General features: G+C 39.6%; 1 protein-coding gene across 2 annotated transcripts in view; it reads left to right on the top strand.

Moving 5' to 3' along the window:
* Nucleotides 1-5,953: 5,953 nt before the first annotated feature.
* Nucleotides 5,954-23,547, top strand: part of MMP16 (matrix metallopeptidase 16) — a 190,955-nt gene continuing 173,361 nt past the window's right edge. The window contains exon 1 of one of the 2 annotated variants that reach the window (XM_026099840.2): nt 5,954-6,439. In XM_026099840.2, coding sequence (XP_025955625.2) covers nt 6,308-6,439 — 132 coding nt within the window. In that variant the 5' untranslated portion in view covers nt 5,954-6,307. The remainder of the gene's footprint in view (nt 6,440-23,547) is intronic. The other variant, XM_064507778.1, reaches the window with a different exon arrangement.

Raw genomic sequence — 23,547 nt, forward strand, 5'->3', positions numbered from 1 at the left:
TAAAAAACTGTATTTCTCAAATTGTTAAATGTTGCTTATTAGACCATATTAGCACACAAGTTACAAAGCTGAGATTGTAAATGAAACCTTAATGCTAGTCTCATGAGAATATGCATTATTTTATAGTCTTCTTTGACCCGATCACTATTTCTCAAATGACAAAAAAATAGCCAATTAGAGAAAAAGGATGCTAAGATTACCCTAATGTGGAAGTAAAGTTTGCCAATAAAGGGGGAAAACAAATGGGCTGTAATTGGAGGAGTCTAGACATGGAGAAACTGAATCCTCTGCGTGTGATTTTTCTTCTCTCACTTGAAAACCTGTTTTTATCAGATAGGTATTTGTCACTTTGGGTATATCTATATTGCAGAACAGAGTAATATATAAGCTTAACCTTGGATGAACTCTGTTTCTTGCAGATTGGCTTTTTCAGATATTCTTTCAAGTGGATCCTTTCAAAACACATTTTCTATTGTTCATACTGCTCTCTCTTTACAAGCACAGCATGCAGTCTTTCCTCTTTAAACAGCTCTTATTGATCCAAAATCTCATATTTGAATGCTATAAACTAAGCTGATCTCAAGGAGTCACATGTATCCTAGGTTTCTGAGGGAAGTGACTTCACTTCCTGGGCTGCCAATGAGCAGAACTATTTTTTTAGGACCTAATCTTTAATTTCACGCAAAAGCAAACAAAGAAAAAAAAAACTATGCTGTGATGATAAAGATATCCTTGAAAGTATATGCCAAGTATAATCTGATGCATTGTTGTTTTCCTCAGTCTGCACAACAATAGCTCTAAGAGATGCAATAATTTCACTGATGGCACTTGTAATTAACTCTGAAACCCACCAATGGTATTTAAATGCTAACAATTTTACCTATTTAATTGTTACTCATTTTGCCAGACGTATCCCACTAACACAGGACATTCCACAATCTTAGGTTTACTTTTCAAGTGACAAATACAGAACTATTTCTCTCAAACTCCAATTGCCCAGACTCTCCTTTCCCTACGTAACTTTTTCAACATTAATTTGTGCTGTAAACATATTAAAAAATTGTAGTGAATAATGCATTGAAGCCTGAAAATAGACAGTATAAAATTCTTATCTGTGAGCAATATAATAAATGACACAGGTTCTAAGTACAATTACATTTTTTATTTTATTAATCTATTAATTTAAAAAAGACCTATTTTAACCAATGCTGCTACAGAATTTCCAGCCAGGTTAAAGCAACAGAAAAGCTGGGATAATTACCTTCTAGTCTAGATCCAACTTAATACAGGGTTTTGGAGGCCTTTACGTTTATAGAAGCCACCCAGGAACGAAACCTTCTAATAGTTATAAAAGACAATATTTATGAAAAATGCCTATTTACTTCTTTCTTGCCCAAATATTTTAATATTCCCCAGAGTACTTTGGGCATTTTGGTTGCTTTTGAAGCTGTTCTGCTATGCCAGAATATTCTCTCAGAACTCCTTGCTTCTTTCTCCTCAAGTCTGTTATTTATTTGTTTTGTGCACTGTATTCTTTTGTTAGCTTTTAACAGTATCAATCTCATACACAAGACACCTCATAAAAATGAAGGAGATAATGTTCAACATGAACTGTTAATAACTTACAACAACCACTGAACTGCCATTCTGACGTGCCTGCAAACTCAGTAAGCAACCACCAACACGATCCAGCAGACAGCTGGACCATTTGTAAGGCTTTGGGCATAGGAAACCCTTCAGCTGGAGACACATGTTGGGAAATTGCTGATGCACCTGAAGCCAAGTATCAAAAAGCATGGATAGAAAGCATCACGAGTGGGAGGGAAAACACCAAGAGGAAAGCTGTCATAAAGCAGAGAAAATAAAGTTTGATATAAACAGTTAGACAGGAACTTGGCTGTTTCACTGGATTTTTCAGATCTGTTGTTCACTATTAACTCAATATCAACTTATGTTATTAAAAATGTTCTTATGAAAATGTTATTATTGAAAAAGAGATTATTTTATTAATGTTGTATGCTTCATGATGTTTTTCCTCCACTATCTCCTTTCTCTTTGAAATGTACTTTCCTTGGTCTTCAGCTACAGCATTGGATTTTTTATCCCCATTTCTCTACCTTCTTCGGTTATTTCTCTTATGTTCAAGAAATCAGGAGATACCTGTTCTAGCTGCTGAAATGGACCTTGTCACCATGAAGATCAAAATAACTAATGGCCTCACAACTGCCTCATAAGAGATTTTACCCTCAAAATACCTGAGACAGGGAAATCACATTGCAGACTAGGAACAGATGCTTGGGTTAGATTTTCAATTTTGCTTTCCTATAAACCTGCTCACTGCTCAGTTTACTAATTATTGCTAGTAACTGCTATAGGAAAGAATGGAAGAGAACACGTAGGTATTTGATATAGTTAAAGATGGACATCTGTAAAACACTTAAAAAGTATAGGTCTTCAATCATTCACGTATTTCAACAAATAGCTCTCTTTCCACCTGGATTTTTCTTCTTCCTTCCTGAATGAGGTATGTAGCCTATTTCACCTCTGTTGCTATCTCTTCTGTCTTGTCTTTACTCTGTCTCATACTCCCAAAGACAGATACCTACAAACAGCCCATTGTATAGAGTTTTAAATATCTTTATTTCCCTCTTCCTTCTTACACATCCCATGAGGCTCTGACCCTACTCCTACATATTCCTGCCCACAGATGACTCATAAATATTCAAGACCCTTTCCCATCATTGCTGGCATTTCTTCCCTCACATAAGCATTCTCGAATTATATTTTTCACTTCAAAGATCTTTGCCCTTCATATGCCTCGTCTCTTCCCTTGGCACTCATAGTCATACATTGCTATTCTCATTTCCCTACCAATCTCTTTCTTTATCTGTGTGGCCTCTTTCTCTTTGTCACATACACATACAAATATTCAGATGCTTTTGTTCCCCACAGGTCTATCCTACTGTTCTAACCCTACTGCTGCTTTTCCTCTTTCTTCTTGTAACAGATATAGCGTAGAGGAAGGAGGTAGCTGTATTCATTGCCTCATGCCTTCTATAATAAATACAGCAGGTCTGACACGAGAGATGAATGAAATCCCGTTACAGGAACATATCTATTTCCATTTCCGTTTCCATTTCCAGGTATTACACTAATGACATATTGTACAAAATAAATGAGCAAAAATAGAGCTAGTGCTCACTGGGAGGGAAAACAATGAGAGAATCCTTTAGGAGAAGGGGAGAAACAAAAGGGACTGTATAAAGAAAGTATTGCTTTGACACCAGTTATAGTGGTTAATACATACATTAACAAAAGGAAAGAAACTACTGAAATATTAGAATCAAGTTTATTAGATCACATAATCCAATGCACTGCATTGAGGATGGACAGAATACAGCTATAATACTGTTTATCAAACCTCTGCATGCAAGAGACTCCACCCTCCCACTAGATAGCTTTTTCCAAATGCCACTACCTTCATATTTTAGAAAGTTTTTTCTAATACTAAATGTGAACTTTCTGAATAATTTAGTTGATATATTTTTTCCTTCAGGGAGAACCCAGAAAGAATCAAATATTTGTGCCCTTTCTACAACAACACTTTCCATATAGAAAGACTATTTATCTGCTCTCTTCTGAAACTAAACCAACTCTGTTCTTTCAACTTTTCTGCATGTCTTACATTCTAAATGTTTTACTGTTTTGTTACCTTCATCTGTACTCTCTCTAGTTGGAGACCAAACAGTTGGCTTCATCGAGCCCTAGCATAAAAATCATGTGTCCCCTCAGATGTACTGCACACCTTTTAAGACATTGCATGAGACTTTTCTTTTTTTCAACCATAGCATGCTGCTGACTCATATTTACTTTATAGTCCATTACAGCCCCCAGATTCTTTTCTGAAATGCTGCTCTTTTAACAGTATTCTTTTGCTTTTACGTTTTTCTTCCTAAATAGAATTTGCATTTTTCAGTATTAAATTTCTTCCTGCTGTTTTCAGGCTGTTTCTCCAATATGTTAACATAATTTTGACTTTTGATACCACCCTCCACAGTGGCCATAGATCCTTCTAGCTTACTGCTGATTCCACCGTCCATGTCACTAATGATTTGAAGACCAGAAAATGCTTTTAAGTAGTTAACATGAAAAACTGTAAAACACACAAGGAATTCAGCTTAAATCCCATTATTTTTGGTGAGGCAGAACATAACTCCTTCAGAGCTAACAGTCTTACTTTTAAGATACTGAATGATGGAGAACCCAGCACATTCCTACATTCTGCTCCAGTGGTTAGGTGTTATCAATGTTTTATACATCTCATCTGAATGCGTTTTAATTCTAGCCACTGACCTCATCTATCTGAGTAAAGAGGCTTTGCCTATGATGGGTGTCTACTTCTGCGTAATTCTGTATCATGATTAAATGCCTTTGCATCTTTTTTGAGAATCAAAGAGCTAAAAATAAGATACATTTTCAAATCTTGGAATCTTCTGAATTGCTCCTATTTCCCTGTAATTTTTTTGCAGTACATAGCTGAACAAGATGCATGACTGCAACAGCTTGTCTCATTAATGTTATGGACCATGCCACCTTCCTTTGACTCGATAATCCTGTTAACATATTAAAGGGTTGCATAAAATGCTCTGTTAACCATAAAATCACTGCAGAAGTCGCTTATCTGCACTAATCCCAAGGCATCTGGAACACCACAACATCCAGAATACAGCTGTCCATGCTGTAAGTATTTGATTCATACACTCTTTTCTCGTAAATATAGGACCATGTATTTGGCAGCAGTAGATTTTCAATCAACCTAATACTCTTTTCTCTTTTAAACAGCTGACTCGTTCGTATCATTGATAACTACGTTATCATTACTTTATCCTCTGTAAATTTTATCAGCAGTGATTTTGTGTTTTCTTCTGAGTGGCTGAACGAACGCATCGCTTTGGGACACCCTAATGGCCACGCGACCATCACTCCCCGCCAGCAACCGCATCCTGAGCGGCTGCGCCCGCCCGCCCCAGCCACCGCCCGGCCCATTCGACCAGCCCCGCGGACTCCTGCCTACGCCCCGGCACGGCCCGAGCGCTGCGCGCCAAGGGCCGCTCCGCGGCGGCGAAACACGCGCGTGGCAGCAACCACCCGCCACCGCGCCGGTCCCGCCAGCGCCCGCGCGCCGCGCTCGGCTCCGTGTCGCCGCTCTCCGGCGGGCGGAGCCGGGGGCCGGGAGGACACGGCGCTGCGGAGACGTTTAACGGTCGGGAGGCAGCACGCACCCGCCCTCACCACCGCGACCCCCAGCGGGGCTTGCGACCCGCGGCGCAGCCGGCTGCGCCGGGGCGGGGGGGTGCCCACAACGGGCGCCGGCGCGGCCGCGCCCCTGTGCAGCCCAGCCGCGGCGCACACGCGCCCCGCCACGCACGGGGGCAGCAGGGGGGCAGCAGGGCGTTTGTGCGCGGCGCTCTGCTCTGCTCTGCCCTCCGCCCCTGGCCGGCGCGGCGCGACCCGTCGCCTCCTCCGTGCGGCCGCCTCGCTGCCTCCGCGTGAGCGCGGGCCCGCGCGCAGCCCCTCTCAGCGGCGGCTGCCGGCGCGGCAGGGCCGGCGGGCGGGCGGGCCCGTCGCCTTTAAGGTGCGGGCGGGGGCCGGCGGCGGGCGGGGCCATGTAGATTTCGGCTGAACATTCTGGAGCGGGGGGAGCGGCGGGAGCGGCGGGGGGCGCGGCCGGGCCGGGCGCGGAGCGGAGCGGAGAGGGCAGGCGGGCCTTCCCCGCGAGGAGGCAGCGGCAGCGGCAGCGCGGGGAGGGGAGGAGGAGGGGGGAAAGGAGGAGAAGAAGGAGGGGGGAAAGGAGGAGAAGAAGGAGGGGGGAAGGAGGAGGGGGGAAGGAGGAGGAGGGGGAGGGGGGAGAGGGGGGGAGGAGGAGGAGGAGGAGGAGGAGGAGGGGGAGGGGGGAAGGAGGAGGAGGAGGAGGAGGAGGAGGAGGAGGGCGCCGCGGAGAGGCGGCTGCCGCTGCTGGGCAGAGAGGAGCCGCGCAGGAGCTGCGGCTGCACTCGGACGCCACATTCGCTCCTTGCGGGACTGGCGGTGAGGATGAGCGAGAGCTGACCCCGCTGCTGCTGCCGCCGGCGGGGCCGCGAAGTGGCTGTTCCTCCTCCTCCTCCTCCTCCCCTGCTGTGGGTGAACCTGCGCTGCCGGCTCTCCGCCGACACGGGGAGGGGGCTGGTTTGTTTGTGTATTTGTTTAAGGAAAAGCGAGAGAGGGAGGGAAAAGGAGAGCTCTTCCATCCGTTGAGGCACAGTTCACTATGATCGTACTCGCATTCAGCACTGGAAGCCGGTTGGATTTCGTGTCTCGGTCCAGGGTGTTTTTCTTGCAAACCTTCCTTTGGATTTTATGTGCTACAGCGTGCAAAGCGGAGCAGTATTTCAATGTGGAGGTAAGCTCGGCCGTGTGCGAGCGTGTGTGCTTCCTCCTCTGCCTCTCCCCCTTCCCTCTGTGATTCCTCCAAATACGATAAAATTAAATAGCCGGCCACGTCTTCCGGCGGCGCGGGCATCCGTCTGTGTCGGCCCCCCCTCCGGCGGCGGCGCTCCCCTCGCCGGGCTCCGGCCCTTGGGCGCGCTTCGGGCGCGGAGCCCGCGGCGGCGGCACAAAGCGCGGTGCAGGGCGGCGGGGCGCTGCGCTCGGCCCCGCGCTGCCTGCGCGCTGCCTCCGCGCCGCCTCGGCTTCCAGCGGCGGCCGTCGCCCCCCCGCCGCTGCTCGGAGGAAGAATGAATGGAAGAGCGGTGAAGGGGCAGGGGAGAGGAAGCTGGAGGCTTTGACACGTTGCTTTGTGGCAAAATATTTGACAAAATAAGGTCTCTCTCCCCCCCCCCCCCCCATCTAAACGTGGCAGAAGGAGTTGCTACTAGAAATAGTGGAACAAATGGCATAAAGGTGCAACTACAGCGCAAAAGTTGGAGGGTGCGGAGGGCCGGGAAACAGAATTTTTCTGAGTGAGGCAGAATATGGGACTACCTAGATAAGGCAAACCCCAGCCACTTACTGCTACAGTAAGAATTCAGTGAATGTTCATTTCTAGCCACCGTTCGGTACACTCCCAGCTTTTCAGTTTGGGGCTTTACATAATGGCTTTAATTGAGCAATTTTCTTTTACTGACTTTCTCTCTTCTACATGTATTCTTCGATCCCTTTTTCTGCTCCTGTCACTCCATTCTTTCTACTGCAAGCCCTTCTCCTTCATCTATTCCAGTGTGATTTCCTTTAATCTGGTTTCAGTGTTCTGCATTTCCCTGTCTCTTTCCCTGTCTATTCAAGTCCTTCATCCTTCTTGTTGCGTGTGTCTCTCAATTTATATCGGCTCTTTCAACTTCCCATACATGTTATAATTCCATTTTTCTGTTAGGTCTATGTTTCTGCACTTCCTTCTGTCCTGTCAGCCCCACTACAAACTTTCCGCTGCACCTATACACTGCCCTCACTGACGCTTGTTTCTTCTTGTCTTGTTCTCACAACTCTTCCTCTGATAGGAATTAAGTCTGTGCCTTTTTCTCTGTCTCACACATAGGCACACTTGTTTCTTTCCCCTCATGCGAGCTCTTGTTCTCACTCAGTGATGCTCATTCTTGCTCCTTTCTATGGCAAGATACTCTGCTGTCCCTAGGCTGTCTCCCTTTTTGTCTGAAGTCCCTGCCTGTGCTTCCTCTCGCTCTGCCTCATGCAAAATCTCCTCAAACATAAAAAAATCACTCTTCTTTCCCTGTGTTCACTTTGATTCTAGTCTCTTTCTTTCTACAAGCGATTTCCCTTGCCACATGCGATCCTCTCCTTGGTGTAACACCACACACCCCTAGCTTCTCTCGGTGCCTTGCATCTCTAAGTATGGTCTTTTCACCCCATCATTAAGGTCTCCCCTCCTCATTGTTAACCCTTTTCTCTTTTTTTTCCTCTGCTCTCTACTCTCGAGACACTCTTGTTCATTCGTTATCACACACGTATATCTCCCCTTCTGTTTGATTGTAAGCTCCCTGGGGCAGAAGTCTCATGTCTTCTAACATGTTCATGCAGTGTAGAGCATGCTGGAGTGTGATTTCTAATTGTGAGACTTTTAGTACATAAATATTAAAGTAAAAAATTTCAGAGTGCACGCTGAAATTTCTGTCCTTCCTTCACTCATGTCCTCAGCTGCCTTCTTTTATTGATGAGCAGAGGAAAGCAGTGTGGAAGGGAGGAAGCTGCTCTCTGTATCCTCTCCAGGCTTCACAGGCTGGCCCCCTGCAGGGTGTCGGGAAGAAATTCCAGAAACAGAACTTTCTCCTCCCACAGTAGTCTGCTTTGCTGGCATCTGGCTCTGCTGGAGAGACGGGCGGCAGATGGAGCTAGTGTGGGAGGAGAAGAAGATTGGTTTAGTCAAGTGGAATATGAACAGGAGGCCAGCTCCAGTCAGAAGGAGGTTTTATGAGGAAAGAAGGGAAACACTGTCATTTTTTGCCACCTCTTCCATATGGACAACAGCACATTTTGAGGGCAAAAGATAATACTTGGAGCAGGAACCACTGGTTGGTGGAACGAAGTGGTGCCTGTGTGATGAGGGTACATATTTTTTCCTCTTGAATATACCATCTCCTGTTCTTCTTCCCTGCCCTTCTGAAACAGTGTGCCACATGCCAGCTCCCGCAGTTTCTTTTCATATCCAAGTCTTTGAGCCACAAATTGCTGGGAGTTAGAAGGATGTTTCAGGAAACTACTTTTTTATTCAAGAGTTACCCTAATCTGGGACTTTTCCCTAGGCTACTGCTGTTGACCACTGTCAGTGACAGAGCCCTGGGCTAGATAGACCTGAGATTTGACCCAGAACAACCATTCTTGTGTTTACATTGTTTGGATAGCACTGAAAATTCAACTCTCTTTTGCTGGAAACAGCAAAGGCTAAAAAGTATGGGAAATCTGAGGCAATGGACTTGGCAACAGCATTTATGTGTTGTACTGTACAATTCTGTGTGTCAGCACAAGTGCATAAGACAGCTGTACTTGATAGTAAATTATGAAAATTTATGAGAAATTTATTTCTCATGACAATAGGAATAAACAGGCAAAGTAGGGTTCAGGAAAGAAGCGGCATGCATTTAATTGAATGAAATGTCACCGAACAAATGGTTAGGATGGTTAGAAAGCAGAATTATTTTATTCCTTTTTCTCTCTGAATAATGTATAGATTATACTTGTTGAATGTTATAAATTTGGAGATCATTTATTTCCTCTTGTAATTCTGTCTCATTTAATCCAAATTCCTGGGCAATGAGCAGAAATTGTGTAACAATGTTGGCTCGGTTGTTTGTTTGTTTGTTTCAATGCAGGTTTGTTAGGCTGTGAGCCAGACAAATTCTTGAGAGATGTAGTTCAAAGATATTAAATAAAAATGTTGTCTTTTCAAAGAAAAACACAAAGCTTACAAGCTGTTGTGAACATTACTGTTTTTCTTTTTTTGTAATTTTATTGTTCCTCTGTAAAATTTTTTTTAGCCAAAGATCTACGTGGATGAGGTCCTAAAGCTTCCAGTGATAGCTGAGTTGTAAATTCTGAAATTTATTCATGCATGCAGTGTTTTATGTAATAGGCATAGCCCAGTATGATTCAGATCAGGTAGTACTGGACTCTGGGGGCCCACACTTACTCTCTGAGTCAATGAGAGCTCTGTGATAAAGCTGCACGAGAGATGGCTGTAAACTGATAGTTTAAGTAATCGTGATGAAGTTCGGTTCACATGCTCTTACTTGTAGGAGTATGTTAGTATTAATGTTCAGAGTTTACGGGCTACCAGTGGCATTTTGGTGAGCACTTTGTAACTGTTTTTGACACCATGAGAAAAACTAAGGACTACAATGTTAGCAACTTGTTCTCAGTGCTGAGTTATTGGTCCAAAACTGTAACATCAATAAGTAATTGCACCAATGGGAGAATGTCTGTCGGTGTAGTTTTCCTACTATTGCCTACTAACGGCAGAATAGGGACATACCAATGTCCATCATTGAAGTAGTGAATGGAATAATAGTTACTCAAAAGAATGTTTAAAATGTAAAATTGAAACAAGCAGACACAAGATCTTTTGTTACCAAAAACTGATACAGGATGGTGATATTCTGAGGTAACTAACATTTCCTTTTTTCCTCACTGTAGTAATAATTTCTTGTGTTACTCAAGGATAACTCCTTTGGGTTTTATTGGGAATGTCTACATACGGTTTTTCAGAAGCATCACCCATATAGATTATATATTTATTTTTATGTTTCCCCCAAACCAATAATTTTGCACTGTTTGAGCTGGTATTATCCTGTGAGTTGGTGTTCTAATGTTATTAATTAGTTTATGTATATATTTAAATAATGAATCTGTATACATATTGCTTATTTTAAAATATTAGATATGTATATTAATCATAAATATTATGAAGAAAAAACAATGTCACCATTTTGTTAAGGGGAAAAAAGGTCATTGATGCAGAATCCCTTGGTCAGAGGACAAGATCAGCAGAATGTAAAATAAGATTCATCTCAGATCTAATATTGCATATTTTTACTCCCATGAGTAACTGTATCCAGCTGGGTGTCTGAGTAAAGACTTGAGGAAAGATTTGTTTGTAAGCTCACACCCAGTTTAACTGCATCCATGATGTGGGAAACACTAGAGACAAAGCATGCTTCATCATCTCTTTTCACAAGCAGATGGTTATGCTCTATTTTCCTTCTTCTAATGCTAAATATATAGTCTTGAATCCCTCAGGGGGAGATTGTAAAATGAACCTTACTTTAGTGTGAGCAACTCTTTAAAACAATACAGTCTTTTCTCTCCTCCCATTTTCAGATGTGTGACAGTTAAATTGCATATTGTGAAACAAAATACAGTGGAATCAAAACTTCAGAGATATACTGTCAATTTTCTCCATAGTAATAAGTGGCTGAGAACCCCCTTGTTTTCACTGGTAATAAACTTTACGATTAGCTGCCAGCTCCTGCTGAATAGTAATGCATAACCTTTACTTCCATAGGCCTTGGGTCTTTCCAGGCTTAAAAATGTAAAAGTTTAATTATTTGGCTTGTAATTGAAGAAGAATTAACATTCGTTAGGGAAAAAATCTTCTAATATCACCTTTACACGTATTTCAACTAGTAGGCTTAGTTATTAGGTTTGCAAGCACAGCACAATATTTTAATAACTTACTAAAGTCCAAGCATGAAAATAGATATGGAGAAGCAGTTAAGGTGTTTGGTGTTTTTGATTTAAAAAAGATATAAAATTAAGCCATGTGTCCTAAAAGGAATTTATAGGGACTTTTGTGTTGTTTTTGGACGCAATCAATGTGCGTTATTCTCAGTTATTTAAGTTCTGACTCTTGTTCTTGGATGAAGTATATCTACTGAATGAACTGGGTTTTCCTCTTCTGTTATAAAAGGCGGATACCTACTGTGCAATGAACTGACTTTCATTTGATATGAAGAAATATATGCTGAGACTCTTATGTAGTGTATTGCATTCTCTACTATAATTCAAACCACAATTCATGTTTGCAAGAGTTCCAGTAGATCAATTTCCTACAGTGAAATGTGAGATTCTTTTGTGTTACTAATGTTGCAGGAAAGCTTATGGATTCTGTTTCCTGCATATTGTTTGAATACAGATTGAAAAGATGGTCTTTGCTCTTGAGAGTTCACCATCTACATACTATGTTAGACCGTAGTTGCAAGAGAGATTTGTTTATAAGTGGAGTTCATCTTATTTTCTGATTGCAAATTTTTAAATGTTTAGTGTTTAAGCATCACAGACATTAGTGGTTCTCAATTCTACTGAAGGAAAAAATAAAATGATTAAGTAAAGAGGTTTATCTAATCACCTTAGTTGGTGCAAGATAAACCTACGAAAATATATACTGCTAACATCAGATCTTGGTACAATAAATGTACAATTTATTAGCCTACTAAAAACCCTGAACAAACCCAAGCTCTCCCACCTTGCATTATTCAGAAGCCTACAGTGGAATAACGTAAAACTCATACATAACCATTCATTGTTTCTTCACAGTGGATATACTATCTTCTTTAACTGGCTTAAGATTTATGCTGCTCTTTGTCAGTTTTATTTGAATCCATCTAAAAGGTCAGTGCTTGCTCTAGGCACCTCAGCTCTGCTTATGCACTTGGCAGGACTGAGTTGTAAGAGTTTATAAAGATACAATGCAGTATTATATAGATTTTTCTTTAACATTTAAACTGCATCTGTTCTCAGTGTTTTAAAGTCAGACTTTAAAACATATGCTAATAATCTTATTAGTATAGGATTATTTTGTGGAGTTAAAAGCTGGATGACTTTGTGTTGATGCTTTTTGAAGAATCTTAGTGTAACTTTTTTAATGTCCCCATTTAAATTGCTTAATGCTTGTCACCTCTCTGTTTAGGATTGCAGTTAATTGTCTAACCTGTTCACTGTCTTTAATCCATGCTGTTGAGCATAATCTGAAGGGCAGGCTGAGTCTAATTTGTTATCTGTGATACATCAAATGATAGATTTGAGTTTCATTTTGTATGAGGAAGATAAGGATTAGTGCTGCAAACATGATTTTACTTGGCACAGGAATGGATTTGAAAAATAATTATGGTTAGAGGTTTATCTCTTAAAGAGAGGTTGTGCTATTTGGAACCTTTATTTATTGGTTGCCTGGCAACTGTTCATTCATGTTCCTGCTTATCATCATTCATTATAAGCATCTTTGCTGTACAGTAAGAACAATTAAGTGGTAACAACTTATTTCTGTGATGAATTAGAATTGACAGAAACTACAGAAATAGAAAAAATATATATTTCTGTAATTTTACTTATTAACTGAAACTGTTGGTGCAATATTTCTCATTAACAGCTGGTTTATGCTAGCTAAGGAGTATCTGCACTCTAGCAGTGATTATAATGGTCCTGACATACCTTTTGAGGTATAAAAGCACATGATTGGCTTAGGGGGCTTGTTCAGATGTTTTTGTCATGCTTAAAATGTCCTTTTAATTTCAAGATCAAGGTTTCAAGGTGTGAGCAAACTTGTATCCTGTTGATTTCAGTGCTTAGCATTAGGCAGTCTGATCTTGAGTGCTGAGGTTTGAACCCAGTATTTGGAAAGAAGTATAAAATCCTGGGTTAAAAGACCCATATACAAGAATTATTCTTACTATTGCTGCAACAGGGGATGTGCAACCGAAGCAGTAAGCGATAATAATTCTGTAGCATATTCAAGTCACTTGATGCTTTCTCTCTGTAGAACAATAGCAGTCTTTATTACACTGCATGAAAACATATTCATAAGCATATGATTTGGCAATTGTTTTGTAACTGTGGATGAGAAATATTTTGCTTAATTTTTTTTAAATTCTTTATGTATCATGATTGACCCTTGTGTTGAACAGTAAAGTAGAATGGGACAGTTCTGTTATGGATTATTCATAATTGAAGGCTCTGTACTTTGGGCAGGGTATAGGAACAACTTCCTTACAGCTGCATCTTAGAAGGACTTCTGTCACTCTAGGGCCAGGGAGGAAGTAGATGTGTGTCTCTACTGCTTCCTCTAGGTCTGCGGATGACTTTGCCTTCATACAGTCCCTGTGGGACTGATGCCCACCACTTTGAACTCCTGATTGGATTAACTCACCAGTGCTCTTTGCATCAGGCTGTGCATTTTGGTGACAGAGTAGCTACTGTAAGATGGATCTGCATGAATTTTCATCCGCTTCTCCCAATCGTATGACATACTTTACTGTGATACATGAATATGGTGTTATGCTTTTTTACCTTTTAACATTGTGAAACATTGAACTGTTTTCAAAATTTGTATACATCTTTTAAAAAGAAATGCTAACCTTCGAAAACCTGGTCTCTTTTTTTTTTTTTTTTTTTTTCTCTCTCATCATCTTGTAGAGAAACAGCTATTTTGCTTCACTGGTCCTGTTCATTTTTGCTGACATATAATCACATTTCCACTTACTAGTGTGAAATACAGGTTGGCAAGGGGGAAACTTCCTTTCTTCAGAAATTATCAGTTGAAGGCCAGAGGAAAGACTCTCAGTTTCTTAAAAAAAAAACAGAAAAACAAGCATCTTTTTCAGTAGGAAAGAACATACTTCCATGAAGTACCAATGGTATTTTAATTGCTTCTTTCTTGGACAGTATCATGATCTGGAGGTGATGATCCTGTCAGTTTTCCTTCTTACCTCAGAGTTTAGTTGTGTGATGTTCTTCTAGCAAATGGCTTTCAGTCACTGTCTTCTCACAGAAACTGGCATTGTGTTTGTCTACATGTAATGGTTTAACTGCTTTACAGAATGGTAGTCATGTATTTAATTGCAAGTAAAATAAATGATCTGTCTTCCACTGAATAAAATCTATTGTTATTGCTAGCAGTCATAGTATTATATGGCTAAATCTACAGCATGATTTTGGTCTTGGCAAGCAAGACCTTTTTTTCCTCATTCCTCCTATGTATATCAAAAAAGCAGGACTGTGTTCCATTTTTCAATTTCTTATTCATTGTGAAGTGCTGGATTCTGATACTTATTTCTTGCTCTTACATGGAATGCCTACTTTTGTGTCAGTGATCTTTATCATCTCTCTAATTGTTGTATATATTTTCCAATATGTAGGAATGAGGACGCAATGACAGTATGTGATTGAGGCATTGTTCTGGGGGGCTGGAGGTCTGGGTTGTGTGACCAGCTGTATCAAGATTCCTCATGCTGACGTTGGACAAGCTAGTTTATCAGTCTTTAATCTGGCTTCCATGGATGTGAACTGGAATAACTAAAGAGCATTTACTGCCTTTTCAAAGGCATGTCAAGAACAACAGAAGTGATATAAAAAAAGCTAAGAGTGCATCTTCTTCATTCTTTTGACTCAGGACAGTTTCACTTTTTTTCATTAAAAACTAGTAGTGGAATATCATAGAACATAAATGCAAAGTTTCAGTTTGGTCATCTGTGTAATAATTCAAGTAGTGAGTATGCTCCAAAGACAAGTACCACAGCAGAAAAGGTGAACATGTCTGTAACAACAAACCCTGTTTTTTGTTTGTTTGTTTTGCTTTAAGATTAGTACCAAAATTTGATAGAGAGTGGTGTCAGTAGGGTTACATGAGGAATGTCATAAGATGACTGGACGTACACAGTGTCTCATTCTCTTTCAGAACAGAAGTTTGAGCAAGATTATGTGTGTTGCCCAAATATGAAAACAAATAGTCTGCTTCAAAACGTAGTTATTAAAATGTAATGCTTATTTAAATAAATGTGAATATCTTAACACATGTAATGGATTTTGGATCAGACTGCAGATGTTACATAATTCAAAATTAGAGACTGTTTTATCTATTTTTAAATAAATGTACTATTAAATAAGGGAATTGCTTCAAAAGCATATTTGAATATTGAATATTTGTGGATTTTTATGAAATGCAATAGAAGATTGGCCTTTCAGTGCTCCAGGTATTAATGTTTTTATCATTAAGACACAGTGATACATACTGCTTATGTAGCCCTGGATATGAAAAAAATTAATAGTGGGGAAATGAGGCACAGATAAAGTAAGAGACTTGCTATGCTGACATGATAAGTATGATAGAGCTGGAAACTGAATCTTGTCCTTCAGGGTACCTTCCTGTACATTGAGTTGACCTTATGACCTTCCTTCCACTTTCCTTCTTTTTATTATTCTTTTCCTTCCTTCTTTTTTTCTTATCTTATTTTCATCTTTTTTTTTTTTTTCCCTCAGCTTGTGTTCCTACGGATCATTGTCTGGAGCCAAGGATAATCATCAGTCATTACTGAATGACAGAATCATAGATAATAGAAATGGGAAAGACTTACTAAGTAATAGAGCCTATTTCTCCAGTAGTGCAGGATTGTTTACTACTGTACATTTGCTGGTGTTTTTTCAAGCCAAGATTTAAAAGTCCACAGTGGTGCGACTTCCAAAGTTGGACTTGAAAACACTGTAGTAAATGTACAGAAGGGAAAACTACACTTGAAGAGGCCTTTCCTGTAGACTTTTCCTTTGGTTATTGGAAACAGTATTTTTTGACTCTGGTTTGGCAATTTCTGATGCAAAGTGATACCTGTTCTTCAGTCCAAGGTGATAGCAGCTGTATATGACAATAGATGGCATGTACTGATTGTGATTCAATGTATTTCTTTGATTTTATAGAATGAAAGGAGGGGCAGAGAGAAATGAAAATTCATTTATATTTTTGTTCCATTTGAAGTTTTTGGTGTTGGTGAAATGGAGTAATACTGCCTGGTTTAAGAGATACACAGGTGTATATAGATAGCTGACATTCTCAGGAGGGCTTGATTAGTTTATCATAATTTTCTGTAAACATTATGCCTGTGTTATTTAAATGCTACTACCCAATGAGTAAAATTGGATATTAGTAGGAGTTTTATGGATATCTAGATGTTATACTCTTAAAAAAACCTCTTATTTTCGAGTTTTGTACATTACATCATTAGTAGTAACAACCACAAATGCAGAAACTTACATGTTCACGACACTGGTACATGTGAGCTATTGTAATGTCTGTGCTTTGCAAATTATATAACACTTGCCAAACAAGGATCTCAAGATGTTTTATGTGGGAAGGGTGAATTTGTTTGCTGATACACATCCTGATGAGTTTTGTGCAGGATTATTTGGATGAATTACATTTCCCAGCCAGTGTGCAAGCTGCAGGGTTGCTCCCTGGGCAAGATGAAGAATGGAATTAAGTTTAAGAGTACGGTACCTAATTTTAGGTGATCAAATTGTGCTGTAGGTATATGTTCTCTTTATATTAATAACAATTTCAGAGAGAGTAATTCAGCTGACCTGTAAATGTCTATATCAGTGTGACCTGAATCTTTTTCTGGACTCTGCTGTTAATACTGACTAGGATTGTGATTCATTTGCTTATGTGTAGCTATCTAGCACCATGTAAAGTGGCCCTAGAGTTGAGGCATCTGCACAAGGCTGGCAGAAATAACATGGGACTCCTGGCAGATGTAGACCTTTTTAGGCTAAAAACTGGGTGCCGGGTAGTGTGCCCTAAATCATCTCAGAGAGCACTAGATATTTATGTTTAGGTAGCTGAATCCTGATCCAGATTTTAAGTGACTGTGGAGGGTGCTGAGATACCTACACGTGTGGGGCTCCCACAGGTAAACACTGGCATTCAGATGTCTTCATTTGAAGTTGAACCCCTTTCCTGTGCCATGGTGGGATTCAGTAACACCTGCCCTGGTACCTTGTGCTCTTTTAGGCCCTGTGGTCAATTTTGCTTGACATCTAGATAGTGTTCCAGAAAAACACGCGCCTCCTGGAAGTCTGGTGACATATCTGCCAGCCTCTGGGTACCACAGGTCATCTCAGATCACACTAGACACCTGTATTTCTGAACAAAGCTGAGAGCAGAACTCTATTTTTATTGTAGTACAATTGCTACTCTGTCACTGTAATGTCCCACACATTATTAAATATGCGTTTCCCTTAGCACAACACATTAACATATTTTTTGCTTATTTGGATTTCTTACATTTTAAATCTTTAGCTAGGGATATAAAGAATGAAGCATTTCTCCATTGACATTAAGGTACTGTTGCCTTCAGCCTTAATGAAAACAGGCCTAAGCCTGTTTAAATGAATGTAAAACATATCACCTAACTTACAGAGAATATTTCTGGCATATTTAATACGAACTTAATGCTTTTGACTGTTATTTTGATTCCTTACCCTAAATGATTTTAGAGGCTGCCTTTCCTTCCTAGACAAACGAACCTCTGAATATCTATTTTTGCCCTTGACGGAAGAGAAGAGATAGTTAAACATTTTTATAAAAAAAAAGTAATTAGAAAATATGTTTGAAAAGACTAAGCTCACTAAATGTCTATTGTCTGATAGACAATCCCCAAGAAGATAAAAATGAAAATGACATTTTAATCATTTCTCTGGGTAAGAGCCCTGGGCCCTCAAGAATAATTAGCTATATGTTTTCGAGGACTTTCATTATCTAAAGTAAAATATGGATTAATTCAACAGAAATTTACATTTCTATGTTTAATATTAGAATTTAGGTCTCATCATAGTCTAGTATGTAATTTCAGTGATATTATTTGCACTACTTGCTTTATGTCTTCAGGACTCAACCTAACTGGGTCAGAGTAAGAGGGTTGTTGGCCAGCTGATGTTTATATGTTTGCTTATTTATTTATAAGTCAAAAATTTGAAATAGTATATGCTACCTGATACACCATGTCAATGAGTTTTGCACTATCATGCAGAAATGGAGATAATGGATCTATTCTGCAGCTGGGAAGGAAGAGTAATACATCTGCAATCTTTTCTTTTAGAAAAGCTTCCTTTGTCATATTTAGCTCTACTCTATTGTTTTGTACTCACAGACTCATTTAGAGGGAAAAACAGTATTTTAGTTCCTTTGTGAATAATCCCATCATTTTTTCTGGCTGCCAGGAGAATTCACTTTTTGTCCTAGCAGTCAGATAAAGATAGAGTCATTGTTCTTCCTAGATTAATTGCTTAGATGCCTTTTCCATTGAGATATGAGAGAATTTTTCTCTACGTGCAAGATACTTTTAAGGAGCTGATGCCAACTCAGAATGTACCAAAAGAGCTGGATTAGTTTTTCTCAGTCCAAAATAAAATAAAAATTCAGTTATATGTAAAGGTTTTTTATGTCTTTTTGAGTATTTCTTTCCTTTCCTAAATTTTCAGTAACAGAGGAAATCATTCTTAGTGTGAAACTAAGCTTTGAAAATGTTAGAACAACGTATTTTGCGTTGTTTTGTAAAAGTTATGAGTGACTGAGCACAGGAGAGCTTTAAGCAACATTAACTGTGGCTCTCCTGGTGTTCCAGCTCTAATACGGTAGAGAAATTCATCATACCTATTAGCTTTAGCATAGTAGCTAGGAAAAGACAGAATGGGATTTTTAACTTTAAATGTCCTTGCTTTGTGGGTATTAACTTGTCTTTAGAGATAAAATAGCTACATATGTAGTTTAAAATTGTTTAATATGTTTGGTAAAGTACTTAATAAAATAATTGATTTTTAGTTATTTTCCTAGTATCTGTCTTGTGGTCTTGATTGGAAAAGTTTGGTGAGATTCTAACTTCATGGAATTGGTGAGATTTTGCCATTTGCTTCATTTTATCCAAGGTTTTACTCCAAGCTTTCTGAGAAGTCCTGAATTGCCAGGCATTTTAACTAAGCAAATGAAGAGTATATGTGTATATATTGAACACTAAAATGAATATTGATGAATTCTGGTGTGGAAATCCATAGTCTTAATCTGTACATAAAGATAAAATTGGTACAAGAAGAAATTGAGAGAATAAACAGTATTTATGTAAACTGAATTTTGGAGTTAGAAGAAAGTTTAAAATCACTAGAAATGGGGTTCTGGAACTGCTCTCCAGAAAGAATATTACAGGGGGAAATAAAAATCATTGTTTTGAAGCAGAATTTAACTATTTAATGAAAGAGATGACAAAACATAACTTCTGTCATCAGTAGTAATGGAAGAGATTCCCTCCTTGTCCTGTCCCCTCAGTCTAACTGTGGCGTTCCTTACTCAGTGAGACTGGTAGCTTTACTGATAGCTACTGGCTGTAATGTATATTCTTTTGTTAGTCTGTCTGCCTATAGCTATTGCATAAGACCAAAACTGTGGACTATATTGCATGAGTTGACTTCTCCACTTCATTGCTTTTTGTCACTTACAGTATTCAGACACCACGTGTGAAAGCGTCAGTAATAAAAGTCTCTGATTCAACAACATTTAATTCAGTGATGCCATCCATGAGTAAGGTCTGTGGAATCAACCAGACTGATCTGAAAATCACAAAAAGACTTTGAGAATATTTTTGGTTGTCTTTGGTTTTTTTGAGCATTTTGGTTCACATTTTCAAGATTTTTTTTTTCCCCCTGAAATAGCAAAGGCCAAAATTTCACAGTTAAAGAATGGACCGAATGCTGATTTACAATATTTTCATTATCTCCAGTAAGCTAAGTCTTCAGGAAACATACCAAATATTTAAGATAGAATCTGTCTAACACACTCTAGCCACAATACCCACTTCATGCTCCTTTTCAGGTTTGTTTGTCCTCAAAATTGTATTTGCTGCTATTTTTCTTACTGTTAAAACTTGCTGCTTCCAAAGGTCAAAGTACTTCTAACTGCTGCCAAACACTGTTTTTCAAAGGGCTGTGTGATGACCACTGTAATTACACAATTTGTGTAATGCCATTGAACTGTGTAATGCTGGCTAGCCTGCTGGCCTTGGCCATCACTATTTGCCTGACCATTGGAGAAGCCCACATTTGATTCTAATCCTTAGCTACTGATTGTTTGCAGCAGGAAGAGGGACTGGTTCAAGCCCTAGAGATTTAGCTTTTCATTTTACAGGATCTGTGATATCTATAATTGGAGAAGGAAAGCGCAGACTTAACTGCTTTTAGACTAAGTTTGTGATTTTCTGTTCTTAACTTGATATTTTGTAGCATCAGTTAGAGACAAATGGAACTATAGTGAAGTAGGACTAGTGTCTTAGAGGTTCAAGATTAGACCTCCAAAAGTAGTATATTAAATGTCAGTATCATGTACTTTTAGCCATCCAATAGAAATCATTTATAAACTAAGGAGGTTAATAAGTGTTGAGGAGAATACAAGTATTTAAATAACATAAATTCTTTTTCCTTCCTTGCTTCCTTTCATACCTCATATATAATAAGATGTGTTTTGTTTTGTTTTGTTTTGTTTTAATCTTGATGGAATTACATGAAATTTGAGAAAACAGAACAAGGTAGCTGACTACCTAGATAATATTTTCATGAAAAAAAATCTCAGTGATATATTTTCAGTGAATATTGATCTGGAGAGGGAGACAGTTGACTGCTTAACAATGTAAGCTTAAACTTCACCATTTCCTTAGTGATTCATTTCATACATGAGTCAGGAGTTGAACATCAGGAGACTTTCTTTAGAAGTCCTGGCAATAGTGTGGGATTCTGCTTGTTGCAAGAATGCAAACAGAGGAATTTCAGCATTATTTTAACCATGTATGTGTATAATGGGAAATATTTTAAATAAGCCTTTCCTATGATTCAGTAAATGTTGCTTAGATAGAAAGGAGACAGCAAGTAAAGAATTCAAAAGTAAGAACTAAACAGAGACACTCTTACGTCAGATGCACACAGTGGATGGTGTGGCGCTCTGTTCTGAGAAAACAGAGGAGGCAATGCCTTCAGGCATTACTCCTTGCTTGTATTCATAGGGCTAGATTCAGATTCTCAGGTGTAGTCCCAGGGGCTCTCTAAACACAGGTGAATGAATTTAACTCGTTATGTCCAGCTTGGATGGAAAGCCCTAAACACATCAATTTGGGAGACAAAAAAGTATTCGAAGCACAATCCCAGATGACAGTAAAAACCTTGTCTCATACAAGATGAAGCGAAGTCTGTACAGGGTAGGTGTCCCTTGAGTTCCCTGTGAGCTTCATGTTACACCAGATGGATTTATGCTGAGTGAACGTAGTACTGGAAGATCTTTGAAAGTGGTCTGTGTTTGCGTATAATATATTAAAATAATAAAATAAAGAACTCTATGTAAAAGTGCCAATACAGTTAAAATTGCTACAGTACAGACCTAACTGAAACCGATATCTGTCTATAGTATATTCTTTAATTATTTTGAGAAATTTCAAGCATAGACAGTAAACCAAATAGGTTTTGATAAATTTTACATCATGTGGAACTTCTGTCTCTCACCTGTCTGCTTGCTTGATGCACTGTATCAAGCTCATGACAAGTTAACTTGAACAAGTTAAGTTTCAAGTTAAGGTGTCATGTTTGGAGAACCATAAAATTCAGTAACAGACATAGTAACTATGTCTATGTTAGTAAATTAAACAATGTCAGAGAACATCTCTAGGCAGTGAACTCATCTGTCTATACTGTTACGTTTAACAATATGGGGGTGAGCTATTGTGCCAGTAGTTTTCAGTGCTGAAGAATGGTCTCAGGCACACTTGATTTAGACATGGCCAGTCCTTTTCCTGAGCTTTCTTAAATGAACTGATTCTGTTTAGTCTCTCTTGAAGATTCACTGTCCACTTGAGATGTGAAGAGGAAAGGTCCAGAACGTCTGTGTCCTTCTCACTGTTTTTTGCAGTTTCTCTCAACAAGTATAGATGGCAGAGACTGTACTGAAAAATGATTATTTTATTGGGTTTTGCATATCAATATATTTTCTTTGTACTTGCATTCTTTCGGCAGAGTAAGGTTAGCCTCAGACACTTTCGTGGTGGAGGGAGAACTTAGATTAGACAACTTGAGCATCAGGGCTTTATTTAGTGTACGTCTGTGGTAGGGTCATACTGGTGAACTGGGTCAGGGCTCAATCAGGTACATGACTGAATATTATCCAGAAGATATGTCTTCAAAGGCCTGAAATCATTTAGTTGCTGTCTGCTGCATTCTTTCCATTTCAGTTATGTCTGGCATACTGTAAACTGACCAGAACTGTTTGAGGGCCCTCTCTCCTGGGGTCTTATTCTTTGTTGTCTTTTATCTCATGTAAATGTAAATTAGATTGAGAGTCAGCATCTTGTTTGTTTGCTCTGCGATGTGTTTCCTTAGAATCTCTGCTTTCTTATGAACATTCTTTTCTTGAACTTAAGTTTGGGTCTGAAAGAGGAGGTGCTGACTATTGAGTAGATGGACGTGCTTTTTCCTGGCGTTGTCTCTGGAAGTTTAGGGGCAATGCAATTGACCCAACACCATGTGCAAGTTGACCAGACCTGAGCTGGAGAAGGCAACACTCATGTCTGTGGGTGAGAGTATAGGATCAGCTTAAGCAGAAACATTAATATCACTTGTGAGCATGACCTACACAATTGGGTCTCATGAAGTGCTTCCTTGCACTTTGCATGTTGCAGTACCAAGCTGCAGCTTCCATTAAGGTTGCAGGTTGTGGAGGGTTGAATGCTATGGTGTCACCTCACAGCCGTGTCTTTATCTCCAGGCACAGTCTCACAATGGACAAAATATTGCTGGAAAATGTTCCCTAAGATGCAGTCTAAGGCTATTGCCTCGTTCTAGGACATGGACAGTTGCATGCTGATACTTATCTGAGGTACAACTCAGGCACAAGAGGCAAGCAGTGCATGGTCTCCTGTGCTGATAGTCCAGTAAGTCAAAGGAGATTTCAGAGGCACAGTCACTGCTTGATACTTCCTGGACTGTCAAGAAGAATGACACTGAGAATTGATTTGAGCTGTATTTTTGGGAACTGAGCTGAGAGCATCAACTTGTGTTATGTACTAGCAGCCCTCTGAATTCCAGTAATAGCAATGACCTAGCATTGCTAGCCCTTTAGACCACATTTAGAATGGTACTTACATGGGGAAAAAATTACCCTTCCTCTGCTTTTTTCCTTTATGTTTTAAAATGTTACATTTACTTTCTTTCTCTTTA

Source organism: Dromaius novaehollandiae, chromosome 2 (genome assembly GCF_036370855.1).
Source record: "Dromaius novaehollandiae isolate bDroNov1 chromosome 2, bDroNov1.hap1, whole genome shotgun sequence".
Lineage (NCBI taxonomy): Eukaryota > Metazoa > Chordata > Aves > Casuariiformes > Dromaiidae > Dromaius > Dromaius novaehollandiae.